This window comes from Bubalus bubalis, chromosome 16, assembly GCF_019923935.1.
Source record: "Bubalus bubalis isolate 160015118507 breed Murrah chromosome 16, NDDB_SH_1, whole genome shotgun sequence".
Taxonomy (NCBI): domain Eukaryota; kingdom Metazoa; phylum Chordata; class Mammalia; order Artiodactyla; family Bovidae; genus Bubalus; species Bubalus bubalis.
In genome coordinates, this window is record NC_059172.1 from 35199984 (window position 1) to 35225176 (window position 25193).

Below are 25193 nucleotides of genomic sequence, written 5' to 3' on the forward strand. Positions count from 1 at the left end.
ACTTTCTGCTACACAGCTCATCTTTAAGTTTCCCTGAGTCTTGACCAGTCCAGACTATCTTTCACTGTCTCCTTTAAGATTCTGATTCATGTTTTTGCTTCTATGTCTGATACTTCCCTAGGCCTTTTCATTTCCTATTCATTTTAAGGTTATGATGGAATGTCACTGCTTCAATAAGGACTGCTATTCTTTTATACTAAATTATGTTTATATGTTATATTTCTACTGCAATTTGTATTCTTCCACTTTCTCATTTATCATATTGGTAAATATTTTTAAATGACGGACGCCAGTCCAGATGTTCAGCATACAATCACACAGGTTGTGATCTAAATAACCACGGGGACACCAGTCTCATAGCCTCTGATATGAATGGTCCCTAGGTCAGAGAGGCCTATGTACAGAGGCAATCTTTGGCTTATTTTTATAACAGAGATCTCAAGCTTGCACTTTTCTAAAAAGATGGCTAGAGAAAAATATCATCTACAACCAAGTGACTGGTCTTATTTTGAATTCATATTCACTATATCAAGTGGGACCCTAATAATACATTTAATTTTGAAGTCTCTTAATTTCTGTCACCTCAAAATTATTTCCTGTATTCTTTTAATCCAAACCTCTGTCACACTTCCCCTAACTTCACTCTTAGATGATAAACTAGATTCCACTTTCACTGAGAAAAAAGAAGCAAGAGAAGATCCCATCAACATGTTTACCAACATGTCTATCTATCTGCCTCCGAGCTCATGTATTACTACTGACTTGCTGCTACTGTGAATGGACGGTCAACTTCTCCACTGTGCAATATATCCTTCCCTGTCTTGCAACTCAACTATTTTGCTTTTGCTTTTTTGTTGTTGTTGTTATGCTTTCTCATGGGTAACATCATTGTCTTTCTGTGGCCTCAAGGTGGATGCATGATATCTAAGTCAGGTAAGTTTTAAAATTGATCTCTGTCACTGACCTGGAAGAGAGTGATAATTAAGGGAAGGATTACAGTGCTAGACTTCAGGTCATGCACAGAGAGCATGCCCAGGAAGAGACATGTGGGATGATACCAAGTAGGGTCTGTCTTGATGATGAACACAAGCACACATTTCTCAACCTGAACCAAAAGGTAGAAAAACAAGACTAGGGAGATGGAAAGGAAGACAATGGAAACCTCCTGTCCTGAGTTTCTAGGGAGTAGAAAGGTGGTTGGATGAAAATTGATTCTATTAAGGGCTAACATCAAAGGAGTTATTTATCCTTCTCTACTCTGAGCTTGAGAGAGATTGTTGCATGCTCAGTTATGTTCGACTCTTTGCAACCCCATGGACTATAGCCCACCAGGTTCCTCTGTCCATGGGATTTCCTAGGCAAGAATACTGGGATGGGTTGCTATTTCCTTGTCTAGGGGGTCTTTCCTGACCCAGGGATTGAACCCACATCTTTTGAGTCTCCTGCATTGGCAGGCAGATTTTTTTTTTTTTTTTTTTTACCACTGTGCCACCTGGGAAGCCCACTCTGAGCTTAAGACTGTTAAAAATCCCAATGTATAAAACTAGAAATTAATTTTAGTCATGGGATAAAAAACGGAGTATCCTAATGAATGTACTGAATCTTGACCTCTTATATATAGATGATCTGCAACTCAGTAGCTTGACTTACAATTTTTGTTTGACTTTACAATAGTGCAAACCAATATACATTCAGTAGAAACAGTACAGTGGATATTGAATTTTGATTTTTTCCAAAGCTAGCCATATGTAGTAAGATACCCTCCTGTTGCTGGGCAGTACAGTGAGCTGCAGCTCCGTCAACCACGTGATCATGAGAGCAAACATGTTTAGAAGCACTGTACATCCACACAACCATCCTGTTTTTCACTTTCAGTATTCAATAAATTATATAAGATATTCAACACTTTGTTATAAAATAGCCTTTGTGTTAAATGTATACGCTCATCTATAGGCTAATGTAGGTGTTCTGAGCACATTTCAGGTAAGTGAGGCTAAGCTATGACATTCAGTAGGTTAGGTGTATTATATGCACTTTTTACCTATGCTATTTTTAACTTATGATGTAATCCCACCAGAAACTGAGGAAGATATGTATAGGATTCAGAGCAATACGGGTGACTAGCCATGTCTTATCAATCTCAGTTTTGAAGACAAGTGAGTAGTGAACTGAACTCTGGAGAGAAGAAAGGGCAAAATCTCCAAGTGTGTGTGGGTTGGGAGGGTATGACTGTCACTAAGAATATTATCTATATTAAAATAAGTTCTCCATATGTGTGATATGTCTGATGAACAGATTAATATATCATTATGACTAAAATAGAGCATTTCAGTGCACTAAAAAAGCACTGGTTTTACATATTTATAAATTCTTTGAAGCTCTAAGAGATGGAATAAAGGCATATATTCATGTTTTTCCTTTAACAGAGGCAAAATAGTCGGTTATCTATCTTGGTATAGCAGTACTTGAGATATAAATGGAAGAATTTCAAGATTAAAGTATACCTCTTGTTTGTATTTCTGTTTTATGCCCTTAAGGGGAGATAAAGATATAGATATACAGATATAGCCATATACACATAACCTTTTCTCTGTGGGAAATACACTGAACCTATAAGAACTATTGGATTATGTGCTTTCCTCATTGTTCTTTGTTTCAAACTAAGAGGTCTATCCACATTTCACATGAGAAGTAACAGGATCTCTGTATTATGTGAGGAAAGAATGTTGAGAAATTCTAATGGTTCTACTATTTCAGACCTGTAGAATAAGAACTGCCAAACCCAGAAAGAAAATTGTGGAGACTGGACTCATACAATAAGATAAAGTCTACTGCCTTAAATCCTGAAATACTGATGATCTATGATGCAGCACCACTACCAGGATTCTTTCTCATATGCAGCAAGGCTTTTTCACATTTCTCAAATTTTTGTTCAAACCCCGCCACCAGTTGAATGCCCTTTCCCCTCCCATCTACACAGTCATCATTTTCTGTTCACACTTTTCTCTTTTTCTATGATCTCTTCTGTTAATTCTACACACAATGAAATTGTGAAATCCTATAACCATGATTGCTAATTTTGATTAAAAAACATACTGATTATTATCAATGTTCCTGAATAGGAATCTTACTCACTGTGTTATTTAGAACAAATGACTGACATAAAATTTAAACATCACAAATTTTAAAATTGAGATTCTAAGATTGAAAGTATCTTCTAAATTTATTTAGAATGTTTTTATGTGATCTATGAAATTCTGATCAATTTTAGGGGAAGTGGATATAGAAATTTTGGTGAGCCTAAGGAATTGGCTGACATTTTACAAAGTCCAGCCAAAGGATCAAAATAGCTCTCCTACTAAAAGCTTCTCTGTAAGGCATCAGATCAGATCAGATCAGATCAGTTGCTCAGTCGTGTCCGACTCTTTGCGACCCCGTGAATCGCAGCATGCCAGGCCTCCCTATCCATCACCAACTCCCAGAGTTCACTGAAACTCACGTCCATCGAGTCAGTGATGCCATCCAGCCATCTCATCCTCTGTCGTCCCCTTCTCCTCCTGCCCCCAATCCCTCCCAACATCAGAGTCTTTTCCAATGAGTCAGCTCTTCGCATGAGGTGGCCAAAGGACTGGAGTTTCAGCTTTAGCATCATTCCTTCCAAAGAAATCCCAGGGCTGATCTCCTTCAGAATGGACTGGTTGGATCTCCTTGCAGTCCAAGGGACTCTCAAGAGTCTTCTTCTCCAACACCACAGTTCAAAAGCATCAATTCTTGGGCGCTCAGCCTTCTTCACAGTCCAACTCTCACATCCATACATGACCACAGGAAAAACCATAGCCTTGACTAGATGGACGTTTGTTGGCAAAGTAATGTCTCTGCTTTTCAATATGCTATCTAGGTTGGTCATAACTTTCCTTCCAAGGAGTAAGCGTCTTTTAATTTCATGGCTGCAGTCACCATCTGCAGTGATTTTGGAGTCAGAAAGATAAAGTCTTACACTGTTTCCACTGTTTCCCCATCTATTTCCCATGAAGTGGTGGGACCGGATACCATGATCTTCATTTTCTGAATGTTGAGCTTTAAGCCAACTTTTTCACTCTCCATTTTCACATTCATCAAGAGGCTCTTGAGTTCCTCTTCACTTTCTGCCATAAGGGTGGTATTATCTGCATATCTGAGGTTATTGATATTTCTCCTGGCAATCTTGATTCCAGCTTGTTTCTTCCAGTCCAGCATTTCTCATGATGTACTCTGCATATAAGTTAAATAAACAGGGTGACAATATACAGCCTTGACGAACTCCTTTTCCTATTTGGAACCAGTCTGTTGTTCTATGTCCAGTTCTAACTGTTGCTTCCTGACCTGCATACAAATTTCCCAAGAGGCAGATCAGATTCCCATCTCTTTCAGAATTTTCCACACTTTATTGTGATCCATACAGTCAAAGGCTTTGGCATAGTCAATAAAGCCGAAATAGATGCTTTTCTGGAACTCTCTTGCTTTTCCCATGATCCAGTGGATATTAGCAATTTGATCTCTGGTATACAGTTGATATATTTCTTAGACAACCTCCAGAGCAGTGTCCAGAGACTACCATCCCAAAGAACTCATCTGCTAAAATCACTTTGGGCTATGCTGTGCTAAATCACTTCAGTTGTGCCCAACTCTTTATGACCCTGTGGGCTGTAGCCCGCCAGGCTGCTCTGTCCATGGGATTCCCAAGACAAGAACACTGTAGTGGGTTGCCATGCCCTCCTCAGGGGATCTTCCTGACCCAGGGATCAAACCTGCTTCTCTCACATTTCCTGCATTGGCAGGTGGGTTCTTTACCACTAACGCCACCTGAGAAGCCCTAAAATCACTTTATCTACCTTTTATTGGAAGCACTGAGTTATTACTAAGCAAAACAATAGTGTATGGGATTTTTACTCTTACCCATGCACCTGGTTATTTTCTCTTCCTGGTAATGTGGCAGTTTGAAAATTATAACTACTAAATATCAAACCTGTAATATATGAACTACATTCTAGCAGTCAGTAGAATTCAAGATATTGTTTATTTTTTAATATTCCTGGCTCAATCATAATTTCCCTAAAAAGCCACTGAAGCTCTAACATCAATGTTGACACCTTCACAAAAATTCATGTTTATGAGTTTATTAAATTATTTTTGTTTCTGCTTGTTTCCCTTGAGGGGAGTACTCATGTCTTCTTAATTAAATTTATTTAGTTTTTGGATATTATTAGTACTACTCATTTTTCTCAAGCTTCTAATTTCATTCAATCAGGTCATAGATACAACACTTATTACTGGTTCTAAATATTCACAGCCATATATATAGGACTCAAGATGTCTTCAAAATGTCTGGTCTATAAAATTCAGCATGTAGATCTTAGATAACTTTTCTTTTTTGGAGGGGGTGTGCAGGGAGAGGTGTCTACTTAAATTTTCTATCCTTCTATATACTTTTCATTCCCTGTTGTACCTACCTCCAAAAGGTACATATTTAGAATGAGATTAACAACTTCATCACTAATATTACTAAATAAAAAAGTTACAGTAATGTGTTGAGTTAGCATCCATAGATATTCTACATATCTTGTAAATAACAACTTTCAGGTGGTAAATGCAAATCCGTTTACGGGAGTGAAAGTGGTTACTTATTTTCCTTACATCATCTCTTGCAGTTCTATATTTCTTGAACTATGTACTTCATTGATCCAACTAAAATCAAGCAACTTTTACACTTAGCGCCTTAATAACACGCTCCCGTATTTTCTTGGTCCTTACTCCATCAGATCAGATCAGATCAGATCAGTTGCTCAGTCGTGTCTGACTCTTTGCGACCCCATGAATCGCAGCACGCCAGGCCTCCCTGTCCATCACCAACTCCCGGAGTTCACTGAGACTCACATCCATCGAGTCAGTGATGCCATCCAGCCATCTCATCCTCTGTCGTCCCCTTCTCCTCTTGCCCCCAATCCCTCCCAGCATCAGAGTCTTTTCCAATGAGTCAACTCTTCACATGAGGTGGCCAAAATACAATGGGGTTGAGAAAAGGGGGCACCAAAAGATACATATTTGCAATAAAAATGTGGATATGTGCAGGTATATTTTTCCCAAAACGGTGAGTGAAAATGGAAAAACCAGATGTCGAGTAAAAGACAAGAATAACACAAACATGGGATCCACATGTGCCCAAAGCCTTAAAGCCAGCTTCTCGAGATGGCAAGCGGAATACAGACTGGAGGATGAAGACATAGGATACAGCAGTAAGAATCGCATCACATGAGCCAATGATAGAAGCCACACTGAGGCTGTAACGTGAGGTGGCTCCTGTGTCCACACACGCCAGCTTCAGCACGGCCATAAACTCACAGTAGGTGTGGGCAATGATTCGTGTTCTGCAGTAAGGCAGCTGTTTGAGCAGAATGGGGTGTGGAGAAAAGAAGGCAACTCCCCAAATCACCACAATAATACCCATTATAGTGATGCGAGTGTGGGTCAGGATGGTGGTGTGGCGCAGTGGATGACAAATGGCCACATAACGGTCAATGGCCATGGTCAGGAAAAAGCCTGATTCCATGGTAGTGAAGCTGTGAATGAAGAACATTTGGGTCAGGCAGGCATCAACGGCAATGTCATGGGCTCCAAGCCAGAAGAGACAGAGCATGAGAGGCAGTGTAGACGTGGAGAGGACCAGGTCAGTGACTGAGAGCATGCATAAAAAGAGGAACATAGGCTCATGGAGGCTTCGCTCTGCCCTCACCACAGCCAGAATGGTCACATTCCCCACCACCACCACCACATACATAGAGCAGAAGGGAATCCCAATCCAGACATGCAGGTGCTCCAGTCCTGGGATGCCCATCAGCGAGAAGGTGACAGGAGAGGGATGAAAGGTGTTGAGAGGAGGCATGATGGTTTTTTCTTTGATTTTTATCAGTTCTTCTGAAGATAAAGTTGCCATGCCAAGATACCATACCAGAAGCTGAAAATATGGGAGATTTAGTTGAGGAAGACCCTTAATGATCTGTTTGTAAAACAATTCAAATTCATAACCACATGAATTTTAATTCACTAGGATCAGAGACCAAATGCTGTGTTTGCAAATACATAAAGATCATTCATGTGTCACTGCATATTATCATAGGTGCATATAGGTCATCTTATCCATTTATTTCCAACAAAAAGTTTCTCTATTTACTTAATTCAACAACTATTTGTTAAGCAGCTACTGTGTAACAAACCATGTCCTAGGCACTGGGAATAAAGTAACACACATCAGACATTCTTCTCAAGGAGATTACACTCTACAAGAAAAACATCACAATAGGATGGTGATGAAAACGTTATGTAAGCTGATATCTAAATTTTGGAGCTCACACTCTATCTAGGATATCAGACATTCTTGGAATGGAAATAGCAAGAAAAATTACTGTGAAGCAGGAGCAAACAGACAAGAGTGTCAGTGGTGGGATCTTAAAAATCAAAGGAGAAAGCAGGAGGCGATGAAGGCAATTTTCCCACATCAATGACTTAATCTTCACTTCCCCACTGTCCATTTTAGCAAAACATCAATTTTATAAGTGACTGTGTTGAGAATATTCTAAAACTATCTGCTTCAGTTTCCTCTGTAAAATCTTTATGAAAGATATTTATTTTTCCAATGATTATATGGTTCCAAATTTGTTGTAGATAACCTGACTTGGTGTATTTTCATCTTTCACTCATAAGTTCTCCATACCACCAGTTCCATAGGATTTATATTTCCTTTCCACTCCTTCCTGTGATAGTTGCCTGAAAATTATATTGCTAACATATTCACACTTTTCCAAATGCAATATCACAATGTGAAAAGTGCACAGTTAATATTTAAACTATGGATTTATGACTTGATAAAGTGGAGTCTAAGAAGAGCACGCTCAGATTCCCCAAGGTGAATAATACAAGATATTATTCCTCAGAATGCAGACGTATCTTCCAAAGCCATCTTGGGTTTTGACTTCCCTCTTCAAGCTGATTTTATGTCAATGATAAACAGAAACTATGTTCTTTGGAGCAAGACTTAGAAAAGTCCTCCTTAATCTCTCAGTCAGTATTTCTCTCAAGTGAGAAGACTTTCCATGGCTGTAATTGATTAAGTAGGGACATTGTAAAACTTTTTGGGAGTTATTGAAAATTCTTGTTTCACTAGAAGACTGCATAACCCACAGTCTAGGTGATTTAAGTAGTAGAAATAAACAATCTTCACCTCCTGTTTTAAGATAAAGTTAAAATGCAGGCAATCAAGCTCCTGGAGTTACATATTAAATCTGGATAACTAAAAATTCATAGGGCTGCATGCAGTAAAAATGTGATATCAGTTGGGGTATTTCCAAATGAGAGAATGATCTTGACACCCTTTGGTTGGCTTCTTAAACTACAATAATATATCCCATGCCTCTGGATCTCATTTGTCACACTGCCTATGTGTCTAATATGAAGCATGGTGTATTATGATGTCAGGTTTTTCCTGTTTTTTCTACTGTATACCCTTTAAATAAAGACATTATTATATGTTCTTTGGACAAAAATATAAACAAGGACAATACATATACATACATATGTGAATATATACATATATGTATATGTTTGTGCTAAGTCACTTCAGTCATGTCCATCTCTGTGCCACCCTATGGATTGCAGCCTGCCAGGCTATTCTGTCCATGGGGATTCTCTAGGCAAGAATACTGGGGTGGGTTGCCATACCCTCTTCCAGGGGATATTCCCAACCCCAGAGATAAAACTCAGGTTTCTTAAGTCTCCTGCATTGGCAGGCTGGTTCTATACTAGAGCCACCTGGGAAGCCTATAAATATATATGTAAATATATATACATGAAATATATATATATATATATGAATATATATGAATGTCTATTAAGGTTAATGCTATTCAATATTTTCCCATACTCAATATTTCAAACAGGCTATTTCACTGTAGAGATAGGCTCTTTTGTGCTCCTTCATTTATTCCTCCAGAAACCCACATTCTAATACAAGCAGAGCTGTTCATACTTGATTGGTAAATTGACCTGCCTGTGTGCATGCTCACTCACTCAGTTGTGTCTGACTCTTTTCGACCCCATGGACTGTCTGTTCATGGAATTCTCCAGGCAAGAATACTGGAGTGGGTTGTCATTTCCTCCTCCAGGGGATCTTCCAACCCAGGGATCAAACTTGCATCTCCCGTGTCTCTTACCTTGGCACGGGGATTCTTTACCACTGAGCCACCTGGGAAGCTCTCTGTAAACTGACCTAATGATGTCCAAAGTACCAGTTATTGAATAAATCACATTGCTTTATGCTTCTCATAGTTCTAGTGGAGGGCTAAGCCTACATGGCAAAGAAGCCTTTGGGATCTCCCCTGGATAAAGGTGATAGGTGTGGAGGTGGGGGCTAAGGTTAGGGAAAAGAAGGACTCTTTATATCATTACAAATTATTTTGTTGTAGAGAAACCCTTGGTTACTAGTTATCTGTTCTCCCCCATCTCCCATCAAGGCAGCTACACTGAGTAGTACAACCATCAGCTCTTGAGGAGAAATATGATTTTTTTATGTCTCAAACAAGTTCTTCTGAAGATAATGTGAACTCATAAAGAAGCAAATAATTATCCCTTAATACGCTTACCAAAATCATGTAAACGCACCTAAGTGGTCCAAATACCACTAACTGAAGAATTGTTTTTTAGGCATCTACATTTACCAAGACTTTATTCTAGTGAAAAACTCTTGAACTGCACATACGTGGCTTTTTGAATGATTTACCTTATAAAGCACACCATAAAGAAGCAAGTTGTAATGCAGTAAACTATCAAGTGGGATATGAATTCTATAGCAATAATAGCAATAGACCTAATTAAGTTTTGTGCCTAAAGGCAAGTCTCCTTAAGTGGTACCTAGAATGGCATCTAAAGAACATATTACTTCTGGTCTTGGGAACTGATATATATATATATTTGAAATATATACATGATATATATGTGTGTATATATACACACACACACACACCTCTATAGGCATGTGTGTGTATATATAAATATACACAAAACATAGACATAGGTATAGATACAGATATATATCAAAATGATAAGAGCACAAAGTTCCATCAGGAAGAGCAATCATAACACAATGAACTGAAAATTTTATGTAATTTGGATTCAATGAGTACACAACAGATGAGATTCTATGGGCAATAAAGTACATGAATACATATATTGTATAACCTACAGAGAATTTTATTATCCAATGTTTACAACAGTGTCTTTGTCTTATTCATATATGTTGTATGCATAAACACAAAATAGAACACTGCAAAAGATGAAAAGTACACACACTGAGGAATACACACATCAGTTTTCAAAGTGCTTTTGTCTACAAGCATACATGATATGATCACTAGGATGACATCTGCTTGAAAATACCAACCTGGGAGTCCAGATGACACAAGGTATACATTTTATTATTATCCATGTTTTATTTCTTTGAATAAATTATGCAACATAAAATAATTTTAAAAAGAGAGATAATCCTTACTTCTATGATATCCTTAGAAAAGATCTATGCCTCCTAAAATCTGGTTCTTTCAAAATTTCATCCATTGAAAATAAGTGTGTATTTCCTCTGCTCAAAGACTATTTCTCCTTCTTTGAATTTAGGTCTTTCATAAAATAAGATGGTGTGTTTTACGGAATCTCATGTCTTATAAAGTTATACTGAGATCACCCTTTTCTCCACCCTTCTCTACTTTCATGACAACCCTAAGTCGCTTGTACAAGAAACTGATTTAGAGCCAACAAGAAACTCAAAGACCAAGCTTTTATATGTAGCAGCCTCAATATAATATTCTCAGAGGATAAGCAAGAATTACATTTGTCACAAAGGGGTCCCTATGGAATCAATGCCAGAAGGAAGACTATTTTGTGTACTTGAAGCAATTGATAATCTACATAATTTAAGAGCTAGCAGTTTATTTCTGTATTTCCTCCAATTTTAGTGACACATCTAGCCATTCTTCAAAAATATGATATTATTTAATGTCAACCACTTAACAGGACCTGAAATCCTGAAAAAGGTCAAAAAGTCAAATAACATATTGTTTATTCCTTTGATTAACACAGTTTAATTACAACTTGAAACAAGAGTGAGTGACTCGATTTCCTTTGGATATATTTCTAAAAGTGCAGCTACTGAATAATATGGCACTTCTATGTTTTGCTTTGTTTAAATTTTTGAGGAAACTCCATACTGTGTCCCATCATTACTGCACTAATTTATATTCTCACAAACAGAGTACAGGGATTTCTGTTTCTTCACAGTCTGTCCAAAATTTGTTGCTGTTGTCTTTTTTTCACACTAACCTTCATAATAGGTGATATCCATTGTGACTTTGGTTTGCATTTCCTTTATGATTAATGATGTTGAACACCTTTTTCATATAAATATTAGCCATTCATGTCTTCTTTTGAGAAACATCTCTTCAGGTCACTTGCCTAATTTCTAATGGAGTTACTTTATTATTGCTGCACTGAGTTACATGAAATATATGAATTCCTCATATATTTTGTATCCTAACCCCTAAACAACTCCATGCCTTGCAAATATTTCTTCCCATTCCATAGATTATTATTTACTCTGTTGATTGTTTCCTTTAAGAGGACAGAATCTTTTTAGTTCCACACAAACCCATTTGATTATTTTTGCTTTGCTGGCTAATTTTTGATGCCATATCTAAAACATCATTGCCCAGACAAATGTGAAGAAGCCTTTTCCCTCCATTTTCTTCTAGGAGTGTTATGGTTTCAGGACTTTAATCCATTTTAGTTCATTTTTTGTATGATGCCAGATAGAGCTCTAATTTCATTCTTCCGCATGTGGGTGTCCAGTTTTCCCAATACCGTTTATTGAAGAGAATATCCTTTTTCCATTGTGTTCTGGCACCCTTGTAGACTGTATAGGTTTATTTCTAGGCTGTGTTATCTGTTACATTGATCTCCTTTCTCTGACTTTATGCCAGTTCCATACTGTTTTGATTACTATGCTGCTGCTGCTAAGTCACTTCAGTTGTGTCTAACTCTGTGCGACCCCATAGACGGCAGCCCACCAGGCTCCTCCGTCCCTGGGATTCTCCAGGCAAGAACTCTGTAGTGGGTTGCTATTTCCTTCTCCAATGCATGAAAGTGAAAAGTGAAAGTGATTACTATAGCTTTGTAATATATTTTGAAATAAGGAAGTGAGATGCCTCCATCTTTGTTCTTACTCAATATTGTTTTGACTATTTGAGATCTTTTGTGATTCCATATGAATTTTAGATTTTTTTTTTCTATTTCTGTTTGAGTGCCATTAAATTTTCAATAGGGATTACAATGAATCTGTAGATCACTTTAGACAGTTTGGAAATTTTAACAATATCAATTCTTGTAATCCATGAATGTAATGTCTTTCCAATTACCTAGATCTTCTTTCATTTTTTTCTTAATAGCTTTATAATTTTCAGTGTTCAAGTTTTTTGCCTCTTTGTTTATGTTTATTCATAACTATTTTATTCTTTTTGTTGGTATTCTGAACAGAACTGTTTTCTCAATTTTCTTTTAGAATTGTTTACTGATTTTGTACAAAAACAAAATGATTTCTTATACTGATTTTGTGTTGTGCAACTAAATTTATTAGTTCTAATAGTTACAATTAATAAACCAGAATACTAAACTATTCACTAGTATTAGAAGTAGTCATACATTCTGCACTTTATTCTTGCCATCCTAATTTTTCTTCAACTGGCTCTCCATCACAGCTGCTAAACTCACTTATCTGCTTTGTACTGGAAGACTCCATCCCATATTACCCTGAACTTTACTAATAATTTCCCTCAATGCCCAACTTTTTAATAATGACTCATTTCATACTCTTTAAAAAGAAAGAGAAAAGTGGTTTACATTACACTATAGACTAAAATTGAGGTTAAGTATTCAGACATACACATACACACATATATGCATTTATTAATTGAGTAATTAATTCAATATATATTCTTCCCAACATGGAAATGAAGGATTTTCCTTTATTTATTTATTTATTTGCCAATTTTGGAACCATTCATTTTCCAATCACATAGAGAGAAAAGATGTATCTAAGGGAGCCTCAAGTGTTTGGCTCACAACAAAGGGCTCACTATCTTCTAAAAGATTGTGTTTAAAGGATAAGTAAGTTTGTGATGGAGGCTGCTTCATTAAAAGAAATAACTCTCTGTTGTGCAACGCAGCTTGAAACAACTGTTTGTGTTCATACTGCAGTGGCTCCTTACTCATCACAGCTCCAAGCATCAGGTAAACAAGGTTTCTGCCTAAAGGAACATCAATCCAGACACAGGAAAAAGGTATAGCCAAACTAAGTATACATTCATGTAGTGACTTGCTGCTGCTTAGTCGCTTCAGTCGTGTCCGACTCTGTGCGACCCCAGAGACGGCAGCCCACCAGGCTCCCCCGTCCCTGGGATTCTCCAAGAAAGAACACTGGAGTGGGTTGCCATTTCCTTCTCCAATGCATGAAAGTGAAAAGTGAAAGTGAAGTCGCTCAGTCGTGTCCGACTCCTAGCGACCCCATGGACTGCAGCCCACCAGGCTCCTCCGTCCATGGGATACTCCAGGCAAGAGTACTGGAGTGGGGTGCCATTGCCTTCTCCTGTAGTGACTTAGAAGTTTTAAAGAGTATTACATGGACTATATGGGCCAGAGATAAGTAGTAAGAAGGCAAAATACCAACAGAGACATGAAGAAATAAGAAGAGAATTCCAGTGTATCCTACTGATCCAAGAAAACGTTGACATTAATTCTTGCTTAAATGACTTCACTTTCAACTCTAATTAATCAATTTTAACTACAATTAATTCTTTTCTAAAACATTTTTTCCTTCAAATCCACATATTAAATACTTTACCATTCAAAATAGATGAGGAATATTGTGAGAAATACAGCTAGAGAAGAAAGATTATATATATGTGTGTGTATATTCATATATATACACACACATATATATTCATATATATATGAATGTGTTTATACATATATGCATTTTTATACATATGCATGTATACACAAACTAACTTCTCCATCTCCCACAATATTCCCTATCATAATGAACTCTAATGACATGAAATGTATGTATGACCTTTGTTTCAAGACTATTCTTTTGCTATATCCATCCCTTTGCTTGAATTTCTTCATTATGTTTTTCACTCAGTAAGCTTCAATTTACAGTTTACAATTCAAATAAAATCTAAGACATGGTAAAACTAATCTGTGGTAATAAAAACAAGAAATATTAATAGTTTCTTGAAGTGAAGAGAGGTTTGGCTGATGATTGGAATGTGGCCTAAGGGAGTCTCTGAGATACTGAAAATTTTTAGTACCTAAAAATTAGGTGATGATTACATAGTAGTATACATATATTAAAAGTTCATCATACTGAGAAACAGAATCATTATCCTTTTGATGGACATTTCAGTCATTGGGGTTAGTCTGAAAAAGACTACTACAAAAATTACTATATAAGACTTACTGTGGACTTACATGTGTTACTTTTTAGTAAATACTATGTAGTAGAATTGTTGGGTCATGAGGGAAGTTTGTATTTCTTTGAAAGTAAAATTCTAATAGAGACAAAAAAGATTAAACCATATTGATATGGGACATACAAAGAATATACATATATGTACATACATTTTATACATATATATATACTACTATTTAATAATGTAGCTATAAAATGAGAAATCTCTCTTTGTCTTTCTTGCTTTATGCTTTAAAAATGAATATTTTACTATTCTATGTATATGAATGGCTTCAAATTCTTTGTAGAATAAGACAATGTTAAATAAATGAATAAATATACACATAAATATATACAATGAATAACATTTCTGAAATGTTTTTCGCCTAAAGGAGATTATATTGTTTAATGGAAAATCTCAAATTAATAAATGCATATTGGAGAAAGGAGAGAGTGGGGAGGCAAATATTCCAGAAGGAGTGGACAACTGATGAAAACCTTACCCTGAGAAAACAGTGCGATAGGCATAAAAAACGAGAGTGAGAAAAAAGAGAGAAAGTGGAAGAAAGGAAGGAAAGACACAATAAAGAGGTGAAAGACAAGCAATTATAAAGGAGTAAAATGAAAAACAATCATAAAGCATAGAAAAGAAGGTAAGATAATGGGATGGGAAGAAGGGAGAGATGTCAGCCATTGAATAAATTGCTGAGGAAACTGTGAAGAAAAAAGAATAGTAAAAGTAATGAAGATGATAACTGTTAGTGCATGAAAGCATTTTCTTCTCCTCATAATTCAAATTGATTTTGTTTGTGTACTGCAGCTGGATAAATAATTCTGAGGCTGGACAACTACTGACAGCTTAATACCCAAAATAAAAACATAAATAAGTAAATAAACAAAAATGTGATGGCATCATGTGAGGATTGAAAGTGAGTGCAGACAGTTGAGCTTCACTCAGAAGAAAACTACCTAGGTGGACATCCTCATATTTTGGTCACTGTCACTTAAACCCCACAATCTGCATGCTTGCTACAGAAAGGCATCTTCATATTGCAATCTTAGTTAATTAATGATTTTTGAAGTAAGTGAGTGAACTACTAAAGCTCTGGGTCAAGAAACAGTCTACATTTGCAACCGCTGAGAGGGAAAACCTATTACTGACAGTCTTCTTAGATCCTCACCTCTTCAGTTCAGTTCAGTTCAGTTCAGTCGCTCAGTCCTGTCTGACTCTTTGTGACCCCATGGACTGCAGTATGCCAGGCTTCCCTGTCTATCACCAACTCCTGGAGCTTACTCAAACTCATGTCCATTGAGTCGGTAATGCCATCCAACTATCCTTACCTCTTAACAACTATCAAACTCTTCTGTGACAGTCAATTAGTATAGTTAGCTTTGAATAAAACATTTTTAAAACCTGGCTACTCAGCAAGTCTCCTTTATAATAATGAATAATTTTAATGTTTTTTAAAAATATTTCTACACATGTATACTTGTGGCGGATTCATTTTGATATTTGGCAAAACTAATACAATTTTGTAAAGTTTAAAAATAAAATAAAATAAAATAAATAAAAATAAATAAATAATTCTTTGGCCCATTTTTTTTTTGGGGGTTGTTTATTTTTCTGGAATTGAGCTGCAGGAGTTGCTTATATATTTTTGAGATTAGTTGTTCGTCAGTTGCTTCATTTGCTATTATTTTCTCCCATTCTGAAGGCTGTCTTTTCACCTTGCTAATAGTTTCTTTTGTTGTGCTGAAGCTTTTAATTTTAATTGGATCCCATTTGTTTACTTTTGCTTTTATTTCCAATGTTCTGGGAGGAGGGTCATAGAGGATCCTGCTGTGATTTATGTAGGAGACTGTTTTGCCTATGTTCTCCTCTAAGAGTTTTATAGTTTCTGGTCTTATGTTAAGATCTTTAATCCATTTTGAATTTATTTTTGTGTATGGTTGTAGAAAGTGTTCTAGTTTCATTCTTTTACAAGTGGTTGACCAGTTTTCCCAGTACCACTTGTTAAAGAGATTGTCTTTTCTCCATTGTATATTCTTGCCTCCTTTGTCAAAGAGGTGTCCATAGGTGCATGGGTTTATCTCTGGGCTTTCTATTTTGTTCCATTGATCTATATTTCTGTTTTTGTGCTAGTACCTAACAAACACATGAAAAGATGCTCAACATCACTCATTATCAGAGAAATGCAAATCAAAACCACTATGAGGTATCATTTCACGCCAGTCAGAATGGCTGCGATCCAAAAGTCTACAAGCAATAAATGTTGGAGAGGATGTAGAGAAAAGGGAACCCTCTTACACTGTTGGTGGGAACGCAAACTAGTACAACCACTATGGAGAACAGTGTGGAGATTCCTTAAAAAACTGGAAATAGAACTGCCTTATGATCCAGCAATCCCACTGCTGGGCATACACACTGAGGAAACCAGAAGGGAAAGAGACACGTGTACCCCAATGTTCATCGCAGCACTGTTTATAATAGCCAGGACATGGAAGCAACCTAGATGTCCATCAGCAGATGAATGGATAAGAAAGCAGTGGTACATATACACAATGGAGTATTACTCAGCCATTAAAAAGAATACATTTGAATCAGTTCTAATGAGGTGGATGAAACTGGAGCCAATTATTCAGAGTGAAGTAAGCCAGAAAGAAAAACACCAATACAGTATGCTAACGCATATATATGGAATTTAGAAAGATGGTAACGATAAGCCTGTATGCAAGACAGCAAAAGAGACATAGATGTATAGAACAGTCTTTTGGACTCTGTAGGAGAGGGAGGTGGGGGATGATTTGGGAGAATGGCATTGAAACATGTGTAATATCATATAATAAACAAATCACTAGTCCAGGTTCGATGCAGGATACAGGATGCTTGGGGCTGGTGCACTAGGATAACCCAGAGGGATGGTATGGGGAGGGAGGTGGGAGGGGATTCAGGATTGGGAACATGTGTACACCTGTGGCGGATTCAGGTTGATGTATGGCAAAACCAATACAATATTGTAAAGTAATTAGCCTCTAATTAAAATAAATAAATTTAAATTAAAAAATAAGTAAAATAAAATGCTGCCTTGGTCATTAATTTTTCTGTCCATCGCCATGTCATTTTTGTTCTCTGTGTTTACAATTTTTCATCAACAAAAAGAGAGTTGGGGAGCTAGATTAATATAATTTAGATTTGAAATAATTTTCCAGATAATTTAGTCTCATCTTGTTATTTATAGTCCTCAAGTAATTTATTATGTATGAAAAATGGTTCCCATGATTTTGGATTCAAGTCATCTGGAGGCCTGTTGACTCTAATGTTCTTCAGCTTCCTAAAAACTAAAAAGAATAATTATGAGCAACAGACCATCTATGTCTGTAGAGATATGGTATATGTTTGAGTGATATGGAAAGTAAGACAATATAGGAAAATTGTAAGCCTTGAAAAGGTTTAGTATCTTATCAATTTTTACAAAATATTAGTCTTCTTTGTGATAAGGCAAAAGATATCCCGATCTCCTTTCTGGCTTATTGTTTCTATTGGAGATCATCTATTAGCACCTTTTCTTCCTCTTCTTCTCAATAAGTAAGAATTATATGATCCCATATGTAACTGGATTATTTAAAAACTATGGTGCCCTGGGATGACCCTGAGGGATGGGATGGGGAGGGAGGTGGGAGGGGGTTCAGGATGGGGGACATGTACACCCATGGCTGATTCATGTGAATGTATAGCAAAAACCACTACAATATTGTAAAGTAATTAGCCTCCAATTAAAATAAACAAATAAATTAAAACAAACAAACAAAAAGCTAAAGGTCATCAAACCCAAGCCCTTATTGTTTCTCATCCTAATTGTATTTAATACAATTTAGATGCATTAGGCTCACAGCATTTTATTCCTACTAATTCACAAAGCTTGTAAATCAGTAATTATTACAAATACACTTTAGAAAATTATGTGACATTTCCTAACCATATGATACTAAAGATATCACCTTAATATTTTGGCTGTGGTCAATCTTATACATAGGAAGATGAAGAAAGCTCTTAAGCTCTGGAATTTTCATCTTCTTGTGAGTTTTTATTTTTTCTTTTTTTTCCATTTCTATAATCAAGGAGTTTTCAGTTGTGTGTTTTGGATGATTTCTATAATCAAGGAGTTTTCAGTTGTGTGTTTTGTTCTGCTTCCTCAATATTATTAGCTTGTATCTTGGTAAAATAACCAGTTTTTTTCATAGCTACCATAGATAATATCTGAACTGTGCCAACCACCAATCTAGTCTATATATTATCTCATTTAGCACTGAGGTAAGTGAGGTTATTACTGCTTTATAGGCAAGTGAACTCTAATATCCCATAAAATCTTCAGCAAGATTCTATAGTTAAGTGTGGGAAGGTGGGATCTAGGAATTAGTAGCCAGGTCATCTGTCATATTTTCAAGCACTTAATTTTAACTTCTTGTTTTTCAGTCACTCAGTTCTGTCTGACTCTTTGTGACCCCATGGACTACAGCACACCAGGCTTCCCTGTCCTTCACCATCTCCTGGAGTTTGCTCAAATTCATGTCTGTTGAGTCCATGATACCATCCAACCATCTCATCCTCTGTCATACCCTTCTCCTCCTGCCTTCAATCTTTCCCAGCATCAGGGTCATTTCCAATGAGTTGGCTCTTTGCATCAGGTGGCCAAAGTATAACTGTGTTAAATGTGCTATGCTGTGCTTAATCTCTCAATCGTGTCAGACTCTCTGTGATCCAATTACTGATAATTAGACAACTAATCTGATAAAAGCATTGTCATCAAGTGGGTGTGACTATTTATTTTTGCCTTTACAATTCAGGCAATATTTGAATTCAGGAGACACTGATTTATTTAGATTCTGAGATTTCCTTTTCTCTTAGCTTCTATCATTTCTCACAACTCACACATAATTATTAGCAACATCTTCCACACATTTCATCATTTCTCCCACTACATCCTTCCAAATACTACATATAAATATCAAAGAAAATTATTTGTCACATTTATTGCTTTAGTCCATATCTTATGACTATTATGACTATAGTATTAATATCAATACAGTATATAGAATTCATATTGGTGGAGGATCACAAGCAAAGAGATCTCAGTGTACCTCCATCATTCTTTTTTCATTTGTATGAGAATTATTACACCAAAAATACTTTTTATACCTCTATGCTGCTGCTGCTAAGTCACTTCAGTCATGTCTGACTCTGTGCGACCCCATAGACGGCAGCCCACCAGGCTCCCCTGTCCCTGGGATTCTCCAGGCAAGAACACTGGAGTGGGTTGTACATGTGCTGTAAGTGACTATGAAACAGCTACTTATATGATCTTTTCAAGAGACTGACACCATAGACAAACAAAAATAGAGACTTCCACTTATATTCATAAATGGCTTCCTTTTCCATGGTATATGAATATGACCGGATCAGAGGAAACCTCTTTGTGGGAGTAGTTTAAATCAGTTTTTAGGCATGGACAGACAGTAGTAAAATCTGAAATGGTCCAAATATTACAGAATGATTAATGAAACAGACATTAATAGGAAATAAAAATAAATTTCTTAAATTTGAGATTAGGTTCTTATAAAAGGGAACCCAAGTCAAATACAGAAAAGAGTATAAAACTAGGGAGATACTAGAGTTGGTCATTATATTCAAAAGTGCTTCAGAATCCAAGCCACAGCTAATGAACCACAGTATACTGTAGAGAGTCATAGTACAATTTGGGATCACAGTACAGTGTAAAGCTAGTAAAAAGAAAAGTCGGATCCCCACTGCATAAAGCAGAAGGATATACAACTAGTTATCTACTGAACTTTAACTTGTGGGGGAAAAGCATAATATCCTGCATCCTGCTATATGTTACATGTAAACTAGCTTAGTTCTGCTTTTGACTCAATTCTACCCTATTTTTAGCTATTACCCTTCTTGAAATATTTCTATTTTTTTTTTTTTAATTTCCTAAAGCCTCCCTGTAAAAATATCCTTTGTATTTCACCTTCCCTATTCCATGCAACAGTTCTCCTTAAACATAAATGAAGGATAATTTATAGAACCAACAACCCCAGAAGCCTTTAAAAATAGATCACCTTCTCCAAATCTCCTCTAATGGGCATGCTTAATGCCCTGCCAAATAGTGACTTGTTCAGCATCTTGATATTGGAATAAGTGAATGTAAGATAGCTAAACTCACTCCTACCGATCTACAATTGAGAACTAATGCCAATGACTTGGGGATAAATAGCATGCTCTCTGGGACCAGGAGTAGACTGCTTAAGGGTGAAGATTCCCAATAGGATTGTGGACTAATGATCATGGGCGATAGCAACAGTACTTTCTGGATCCTTAAGAATCCTAGGGAGAATTTTCCCTTACAGCAAAATTGGGTTGGTATCTAGAGATAAAGAAAGAAAGCCTGGCAGTTTTGCAAATGGCCCAGACTCTAGGTCAAGGAAAATGCAAGAAGAGTGTTCTGAGTCATAGTTTCTACTTACATAAATGGTAGGTTAGAAATCCTGAGACTTTTCCCTGTTGTCTCTAGGAAAGGTTTTGTAGGATGGCTTTCTATCGCCATCCTGTCATCCTGCATAGAACCTCTCAATATTCTGGCCTGATTGTCATCTAAAGCACTAAGTTTATTTGTTTAATGTCTGATGTGTCTTAATGATAGTGAGGTCAGTGTCCTGTTTCACTTCTCATTCATTCTCTTCTGTAGGTATGAGAATCAGCGGTGAAAAGAGATCACTAACATCCATGGAATCCATGAACATGTCATATATGGACCCCAAAACAGTGACACTGATTGGTATCCCTGGAGTGGAGCATGTGTAGTTTTGGATTGGGTTTTCCTTCTTTGCTGTGTGCTTAGTGGCTCTTCTGGGAAACATCATTTTACTGATCATTATCCCTACAGAACACAGTCTGCACCAGCCCATGTACATCTTCTTGGCAGTGTTGGCAGCCACTGACATAGGACTCTGTGTAGCCATTGCTCCGAAAATGTTGGCTATCTTCTGGTTTGGCTTTTATTCCATGGCCTTTGATGCTTGCTTAGCCCAGATGTTCTTCATCCATGCCTTGCAGGGCATGGAATCTGGAATCCTGTTGGCAATGGCCTTTGACCGCAATGTTGCCATCTGTGATCCTTTGAGGCACACAACCACCCTTACACCTTTCCTTCTGGTTAGTATGGTGCTGGCCGTGGCAATCCGAGCAACAGTGCTCGTTGGCATCTTACCCATTCTACTCAAAAGACTGCACTTTTTCCAATCCATTGTAATTGCCCACTCTTACTGTGAGCACATGGCTGTGGTCAAGCTGGCTGCAGAGGACACCCATGTCAATAAAACATGTGGTCTTTTCGTAGGTTTCACAATTCTAGGATTTGACATGATTTTCATCCTCATTTCCTATATCCTTATTTTCCAGGCTGTTTTTCATCTACACCAAAAGGAGGCACGGCTTAAAGCGTTCAACACGTGTACAGCTCACATTTTTGTTTTCCTTGAGTTTTATATTCTTGCCTTTTTCTCCTTCTTCAGCCATCGGTTTAGACATGTTGTGCCCTCTGCCCACATTCTTCTGTCTACCATCTACCTCCTTGTGCCACCTGCACTCAACCCTATTGTCTATGGTGTGAAAAATAAGGTAATTCGCAAGCGTGTGGCATGGATATTTTTCCTGAATCACTGATAATAGCGGTGATCCATCAAATATTAAGATCATAGGAAGAATATTTTCATTTCCTAAAGATAGAGATGACATTGGCTAAACTCTGTGTATTCATTGTTAAAGACTTCACTTCATCATACTCAAACTTTTAGACATTTATTTCACAAACTACAGATAGAATAAAATAAAATCTCTTCAGGTCAATACTGATATTAGTTCTATTTAATAATTTTATTTCTAATTTCATTTTTATTGCTTTCTTTTAATTTTTATTTAATTTGTAATTATGTTATTTATTGATAGGACAATTCATTAATATTTTTCAGTATTTACCTTTTGCAATATTTGTATTTTAAACTACAGTTACATCTTAAACTATTGTCTCTTCTGCAGCCCAGAATTTTGGCATTTTGTCTTAAAGTGCTGTAATATTCCAGTAACTAATAACAAACTGTCATTCATATCTTCCTGGCTTAAACTTTAAAAACACCAAATCAGAGTCCCTCATTTGGAGTAGCTTCTTGAGTCTACCTACATTCCTAATATATCTTACTAGATGAGAGCAGAGAATGTTGGTTACAGTCTATATCCTAGTGCAACAGTCATAGCTAAAGGAGCTTTTGTCCAGGTGCACAGTTGCTACCACAGACTTTCTACTGGTGCCATTGACATCATTTCTGTTACCCCTAGAGCATCCCTCAAATCGAACTGCCACCTTAACCATTGTAAGCTAGCCTTGAAATCTGGCTGTCCTACCAAAACTCTAGTCTTCAAGCAAGCACAGAGAAATTCCTAGGTGATTCTCCATGAGTTGGAGCTTTCACAGAGTAAGAGACAATCAACCCACAGCTCAGTTTCATTTCCATTAGTTCTGCCTAGCCCTGTGTTTGGCATCTAGATGTATGTCTAAATTATTGCATCTCCTGGGAAAGAGTCACACAGTCCGAATAATGATAGGAGTCAAAGCCTGCTGACCTTTTCGTATATGGGCTTGCAGGTATTCTCACTCAAGGTCAGTCAGGTGGCATGGCTTAGTTTGGCCTGTAATCGTCATTTGCCCCAGTGGCATTATCATTCATATCAGTTCAGATATGGCTACATTCATGGGTAGGCTCATTTCATGTCCAGAAGTGGAGAAGAGAAATCTTTCTTCCAATACAGATATAATTTCATTCCAACTTTCATAAATTGTTCTTCTGGATTTGGATCCTTAAATGTGAGCAATAACCCAGACATGGTGATGTAAATTGTGCCATCTTTCTCAGTTCACTAGTTTAATCAGTTGCATACCTAAGGCTACTTTATACCATGGTGTACAGTATTGTTCTGTGCTAGCAAGGCTACTTTATACCATGGTGTACAGTACTGTTCTGTGCTAGCAAGGCACTCTTCCTGATCCATGGACACAAAGCTGGCATTCTTGCACTATTCAGATAATCAGCTGCTTCAATCCCATAGTGCAGTTGTCTCTTTCACTTGTACTGTCACAACAAGGCTTTGAACACAGACAGAACCTTTACACTTCTAGCCATCCTGGGAATGTTCTTAATCTTAATCGATTCATCTAATCTCTTTCTCTAAGCCAGCCATATTGTTAGGTCAACCTATAACTCTGGTTAATGCTCAAAGTATTAAAAAACCTTGTGTTTTCAAATATCCCCGTGAAATGCAATTTACTTTACAACAATAATATGATATAATTGAAGATAATGTTATGCAGAATGTTCTAGTTTTTCTCATGAATATTTTTAGCACAATCCTGAATGTAAAATGTATCTTCCTTACACTTCTGAAATATAGGTAGCACAAGAGTTGCCCCTCAAAAAGTCCCTGATAACTTGTATCAATTAACAAGAACTAATACAAATTATGTCATGCCCTTAACAGATTTTTATCTAAGTATGCATTCTGTCTTCTCAGTGTAGGGTACTTATATGTAGCTGCACACCTACAATATAACTTAGCTCCAGGTCCTCAGACAACTGATTAAAACTATGCATCTCTACTCCTAGTAGACCACACTATGTTCAAACAAAAATTTATACTAATTATTACAAAGTGGTATTGATACAAAGACTTTTTTTAATGACCAATGCAATAAATAAGAGGTCTAGAATGGACAGTTGTCTGAATATGACAAATACATCACACAGTGCAATAGAGAATAATGTTCTTTCCTTTTAATATATGCTGTTAAGTTGAATATTCATATTTATTACTCTAAAGTTTAGTTCTAACAACTACACCATATACAAAGAGCAGAGCAGATTTATTTTAGATTTTAATAGAAGGGCCAAATAATAAAGCCACCAGAAGAAAATATGGGAGGGAATGTATCTGTATTATATTAGGGTAAGCAAAGTTTTCTTAAAGAGTATTAAATTGCCCATTGGACTATGTAAAAATTAAGCTTTCTATATTCATCCAAAAGTACTACTAATTAAAGGAGAAAGATACAAGGAGAAGATATATACATAAATTGCACTGACTCCATTGATTATTCTGGTGAAAATTGATAACATAATTATATTCTTCAAACACAAGACTATAGTTATATCTCCATTTATTTAGGTCTTTTAAAAATTTCAGTGTTTTGTAGCTTTGAATATATAAGTTTTACATATATTTTGATCTATTTTTTGAACTATTATAAATGATGTGCATTCATGCTAAGTCATTTCAGTCATGTCTGATTCTGTGAAACCCTATGGACTGTAGCCCACCAGGCTTCTCTGTCCATGGGATTCTTCAGGCCAGAATACTAGGGTTGCTTGCCATGCCCTCCTCCAGGGGATCTTCCCGACCCAAGGATCAAACCCGCATCTCTTAAGTCTCCTGTATTGGCAGCTGGGCTCTTTACCACTAGCGCCACCTGGGAAGGCCATTATAAATGACACTTATTTTTAA

The 25193-nt window shown here is 36.8% G+C and overlaps 1 protein-coding gene, 1 long non-coding RNA gene and 1 pseudogene across 2 annotated transcripts in view; 1 reads left to right on the forward strand and 2 right to left on the reverse strand.

The window, feature by feature from the left end:
- The window catches only part of LOC123329754, a 43263-nt gene that overhangs the window by 9239 nt on the left and 8831 nt on the right, over window positions 1–25193 (reverse strand). The gene's annotated exons all lie outside the window — the stretch shown is intronic.
- Window positions 5731–7618, reverse strand: LOC102407448 (olfactory receptor 52M1-like). Its single transcript, XM_044929433.2, has 2 exons — window positions 6040–7618; window positions 5731–5795 (listed from the first exon to the last, which is right to left on the reverse strand). The coding sequence occupies exons 1-2, from the start codon at window positions 6968–6970 to the stop codon at window positions 5731–5733; spliced, it is 996 nt and encodes a 331-aa protein (XP_044785368.2). The 5' UTR covers window positions 6971–7618.
- LOC123329753 lies at window positions 21366–22310 on the forward strand (annotated as a pseudogene).

Excerpts from the sequence above, each read along its gene's own strand:
- LOC102407448 (XM_044929433.2), bottom strand. The coding sequence starts at position 6,970 with ATGGCAACTTTATCTTCAGAAGAACTGATAAAAATCAAAGAAAAAACC. Across the intron at positions 5,796-6,039 it reads TTTTCTCAACCCCATTGTAT|ATGGAGTAAGGACCAAGAAA; the intron begins TTTGGCCACCTC and ends TGATCTGATCTG.